This window comes from Pempheris klunzingeri, chromosome 17 (genome assembly GCF_042242105.1).
Source record: "Pempheris klunzingeri isolate RE-2024b chromosome 17, fPemKlu1.hap1, whole genome shotgun sequence".
NCBI lineage: Eukaryota > Metazoa > Chordata > Actinopteri > Acropomatiformes > Pempheridae > Pempheris > Pempheris klunzingeri.
The window spans coordinates 17,770,880-17,775,934 of record NC_092028.1 but is presented as its reverse complement, the minus strand read 5'-3'; the positions used below and the strand labels follow the sequence as shown (position 1 = coordinate 17,775,934).

The 5,055-nt window shown below is 44.2% G+C and overlaps 1 protein-coding gene across 1 annotated transcript; it reads left to right on the top strand.

Moving 5' to 3' along the window:
* The first annotated feature begins 383 nt into the window (after window positions 1-383).
* LOC139216143 (transcription factor Sox-9-A-like) lies at window positions 384-4,373 on the top strand. Its single transcript, XM_070847187.1, has 3 exons — window positions 384-1,143; window positions 1,554-1,801; window positions 2,139-4,373. Exons 1-3 carry the CDS (start codon window positions 716-718, stop codon window positions 2,921-2,923), a joined length of 1,461 nt encoding a protein of 486 aa, XP_070703288.1. The 5' UTR covers window positions 384-715; the 3' UTR covers window positions 2,924-4,373.
* The last annotated feature ends 682 nt before the right edge of the window (window positions 4,374-5,055 follow it).

The window sequence follows — 5,055 nt, the reverse complement described above, 5'->3', positions numbered from 1 at the left end:
TCAAATTTATTTATGATTCAAACACTCCTAATGAAAATTAAACCTGCTGCAATTCTGATGCTACTGTCTGTAGTCAAATAAAATAACAGAACAGAATAGAATATGTTTTAGTATTTATTTACATGGTTCACATTATTATTATTATTCTGTAACTAAGCTTCTGATTTTGGTGTGATATCTATTTTAAGTATAAACTTCAGGTTAAACTTTACATTTAACTGAAAGCAAAGATTATGAGGGGAAAAACACCTTTTTCTTGTGCTGGGTTCTCGCTGCTGTTGACTGCAAGAGTTCTTCAGAGCAGAGTCATATTACGTCTCCGCCTCCAAAAGTTTCCCCCAATCATTTCCTTGCCGTCAAACATAAATCCAGGCATCGCCTCCTGTGTCCTTAGACTCTGCAGCAAACCTCCAAGGGTAGACCTCTCAGTCACATTTCTCTTTTAAGTCACATTTTCAAAGTGAAGCATTAGAGAGCGATCACTTGCAATTTGCTCTCTTGTTTGCGAAGTTGTGAAAAGTCGAAGGAGCGTCGAAACTTTTTATTTTCTCCATTTTGTTTTTGTTTTTTTACTTTTAAGGATTCAAATTTGCCAGTCAAGCTGTGCGCCCTCACAGGCTGTCACTGCAGTCTTTGGGCACGGCGCTTGGATATTGAAAGAAGGATTTTCTCCTCTTTTTTTCTACCACGAGAAGCTGTTCTTTAATTTTTTCGCATGAATCTCCTCGACCCTTACCTGAAGATGACAGAAGAACAGGAGAAGTGTCACTCTGACGCTCCCAGCCCCAGCATGTCTGAGGACTCCGCAGGCTCGCCGTGCCCATCCGGGTCCGGGTCGGACACTGAGAACACCCGGCCGTCCGACAACCACCTCCTCTTGGGTCCAGACTACAAGAAGGAGAACGAGGAAGAAAAGTTCCCCGTGTGCATCAGAGATGCGGTGTCCCAGGTGCTGAAGGGCTACGACTGGACGCTGGTGCCCATGCCGGTGCGCGTCAACGGCTCAAGTAAAAATAAACCTCACGTCAAAAGACCCATGAACGCATTCATGGTCTGGGCTCAAGCTGCACGGAGGAAGCTGGCCGATCAGTATCCACATCTGCACAACGCGGAACTCAGCAAAACCCTGGGCAAACTTTGGAGGTAAGTTCTCTTTGCACTTTCAAACACATTTGCAGTGCGTCTTTTGCGCGCCGCTGTGCGCAGCGAACGATTTATTTGACGAAACGCACCACCTGCCTGCTGTTTCCAGTAGAGCTTTAGACTGTGGGGATTTTACAAATGCATTTCAAATTGTTTTTCTCTGTGTTGCTGTTTTTTTTTTTAAATCGTGATTGTAGTTACACTTGAAGTTACACTTCTCGGAGTAAACCGTCGAAGTCGAATAGAGTAGGATGGGCAAACTTTTTAGCTGCGTGATCAGAATAATAAAATAATTAATGCAACGAGTCAGTAAACTTTGTGCATCTCTTGCACAAATACACCGCATCTTGTGGTTGTTGTTGATTGAATGCATTTTAACGTGAATGTACAATTCTCCGTGATATTTCCAGATTGCTGAACGAAGTAGAGAAGCGCCCGTTTGTGGAAGAAGCTGAGCGTTTGCGAGTGCAGCATAAAAAGGACCATCCCGACTACAAATACCAGCCAAGGCGAAGAAAATCTGTCAAGAACGGGCAAAACGACCCCGAGGACGGCGAGCAAACCCACATCTCTCCAAATGCGATCTTCAAGGCGCTGCAGCAGGCCGATTCTCCAGCGTCAAGTTTGGGCGAGGTGCATTCTCCAGGAGAGCACTCAGGTAAGAAAAACATCAAACGAAGAAAAAAATAACTAAAATAATTGTCTATATTTTTACAGAGGTGAATAATTTTGGCAGCATTGCAGAAATCAAATCTAATAGCCTTTAGGGCCTTGAACAGACACCTGGTGGGCTAATGATTAATGATTTTACAAGCCATCATGCAAATACACCTGTCAGTACAGTGCAGATAAACTCCTCCTCCTCAAAGTATTTCCATTCATACTTGTGTTTCACTTTATCACAAGGCCTTCATGCAGGAAATATCTTCTTCGGCTGCATCTGTTAGTAAATTTGATTTTAACTGTGAGGCTAACTCTGCTTTTCCTCTAACCAGGTCAGTCCCAGGGCCCACCAACACCCCCAACCACCCCCAAGACAGACCTCCCCTCCAGCAAAGCTGACCTGAAGCGTGAGGGGCGTCCCATGCAGGAGGGCACCAGTCGCCAGCTCAACATTGACTTTGGAGCTGTGGACATCGGCGAGCTGAGCAGCGAGGTCATCTCCAACATGGGGAGCTTTGATGTCGACGAGTTCGATCAGTACCTGCCACCTCACAGCCACGCTGGGGTGACCGGGGCGGCCCAGGTCGGCTACACCGGCAGCTACGGCATCAGCAGCTCGTCAGTCAGCCAGGCAGCCAATGTCGGGGCCCACTCGTGGATGGCCAAGCAGCAGCAGCAGCAGCAGCAGCAGCAGCAGCAGCAGCACTCTCTGACCACCTTGGGTGGAGGAGGGGAGCAAGGCCAGCAGGGTCAACAGAGAGCCACCCAGATCAAGACAGAGCAGTTGAGCCCCAGCCACTACAGTGAGCAGCAGGGCTCCCCGCAGCACGTCACCTACGGGTCCTTCAACCTGCAGCACTACAGCACCCCCTCTTACCCCTCCATCACAAGAGCACAGTATGACTATTCAGACCACCAAGGTGGTGCCAACTCCTACTACAGCCATGCAGCTGGCCAAGGCTCCAGCCTGTACTCCACCTTCAGCTACATGAGCCCCAGCCAGAGGCCCATGTACACCCCGATCGCTGACACCACCGGGGTGCCCTCTGTGCCCCAGACCCACAGTCCGCAGCACTGGGAGCAGCAGCCCATTTACACACAGCTCTCCAGGCCATGAGGAGGCGGCCTCAGCACTGACTGTACAACACCCATCCCATGCATAGACTTCTTTCTGCCCGGTGGCCTGTGTGCCACCATGCCACACACCCTTCATTGCCAACAGAAAAACATGATAAGGACTTTTTTATAGTACTGAAAATATATCTTTGGATTGGCTCACAACAGTGCCTTTTGTATTGGTTGGAATTGTGATTATATTTTTTTAGATATAATGTTTAAAAAAAAAAGCTAAATCCTCTGTGAGGACATACTGGTTATAAATATTTTAGTATGTACTGTGTATGTGTTCTGCTCTTGTCATCATCGTAATCAGTGTCATCAGCATCCTCATCGTCACGATTTGAAGGTTTAACACATCTAAAGGAGCAGGAAGCCGGGTAGAAACACCCTCAGTGGCCTTACTTCTCACTAATGTATTTTTTTGTACAGAAGTAAGAAACATCCGTTTACTGACACTGCCGTCTTATAATAGCCTACGTTCTGCTTTGAATTTTTGTACTGTACATATTTTATCGTAATTCCCATGAGATGCAAGAATTGCGCGTTGCTGGTTCGAAATAGATTTGAATTTTTGGCCATGATATGACCGTGTCATCAGTGAATTAGTCAAATATTCTCCTTCTTGTTCTTTGCTTTAGCGCAAATTATTGTGTCGGAATGTTGCCATGTAATTCTACTAGGGGCCTTAATGTGTTGGTAATGTGTTGGTAACTGAGCAATGCTTGCTTTTATCCGGGTACTGCCTTGATACCATTGGTGCCTCTGGAGCCACAGTTGGGAGGCTCCTTCCACTGGCATTGCAGTGTCGAAACCACAGCATAGTTCTGACTTCCTGCTTGAGGAGATACAGGAAGTGACCTTTGACCTGAGTCTCCTCAGCAGCCAGCAGGTCTGAGTCTGGCGTGCTTCTATCATTCCTTCAGCCCCATGCTTTTTTCCTAACCTTTTTTCTTAATTTATTCTTTAGCATTAATTTTATTTGAAAATAACTATTTGCAATTATCTTTTTAATTCAGCAGCAGCTAACTGAGATGACAAGTTTTCAGTGGAATAGTATGCTGTCGTATGTGGTACAAATTTGTTTATTTATCATTTGTAAATGTTTCCGTATAAAAGTTTCTTTTATTCATGATCTAGTTATGTACAGATTACTTATAATTACACGATGAGTCTTTCTCTAAAATATAAGAAAAACTGGAAGTTTTGCTCTTTTTTTTCATTCTAACAAATGAATTAATGGATATGGAAGCTGCGGCTGTTTTTGTAAAGAGTTTGCTGGAATCAACAGGATACTTTTTGTTATTGAAAAAAAGTTGTGTTCCTCATTTTATATTCTGTATCATTAGTTCTCATTGCATCATCCTCTTAATGCAGTTTCCGTAGGTAAACATGGCATTGTCTTAAAAGCTTATCTTTTGTATTATATTGTTTGCAATAAAAACAAAACACTGAGAAATATGTGATCGTCTTGTGCCATTAATCATAAGCATGTTTCACACAGTATTATCAGGGTTGCTGTGTCAGACAGTATTTATCAGCGACGTGTATTTTTACCAGCTATGACACTGGCAGAACACCAGCTACATTAAGATTTCATTTACTGAGTCTGAGCGACTTTGGAACAATCTTCATCAAACTCATGTGCAGGAAACAAAACAAGAAAACAACATGAATGAAAAGGATTGTTGAAACAGCTGATTTAATTTCTGCGTTAACTACAGTCAGCTTGTTGACCAGACGCAGCAGCAGCTTGGTAAAGTTATCATAACACCAGCGTGAAGTGAAAAAAAAAATCACATTGGAGTTGCGGTACTGGGAACAGTGGTTTAGCTTCTGGCTTCTCAGACCATGAGGTCACAGGTCCATTATTATCACGGCCTATTGAGAAGACGTATGTCCACACCCCTCCCCCCCGCCTGTATACACAACAGCTTAAAGAAACAAACTAGACACTGAATATTGTTTATTCATTACTGGCCAAGTAATGTAGGAATAGGGCTGACCTTAATAAATCAGTGACAGTGTAAACACAATCAGGTACTATAGCTTTGTGTTGAAATTTGAGGCACATTCACAGATGCCGTCTCTTTCCTCACATTAAGGGGACTGAACCGTTCTCTGCCACCCACC

What these genes read in the sequence shown, in the direction of transcription:
- LOC139216143 (XM_070847187.1), top strand. Translation starts at nt 716, where the DNA reads ATGAATCTCCTCGACCCTTACCTGAAGATGACAGAAGAACAGGAGAAG. An exon ending in ACCCTGGGCAAACTTTGGAG is followed by an intron (nt 1,144 to 1,553) that starts GTAAGTTCTCTT and finishes TGATATTTCCAG; the next exon opens with ATTGCTGAACGAAGTAGAGA. An exon ending in TTCTCCAGGAGAGCACTCAG is followed by an intron (nt 1,802 to 2,138) that starts GTAAGAAAAACA and finishes TCCTCTAACCAG; the next exon opens with GTCAGTCCCAGGGCCCACCA.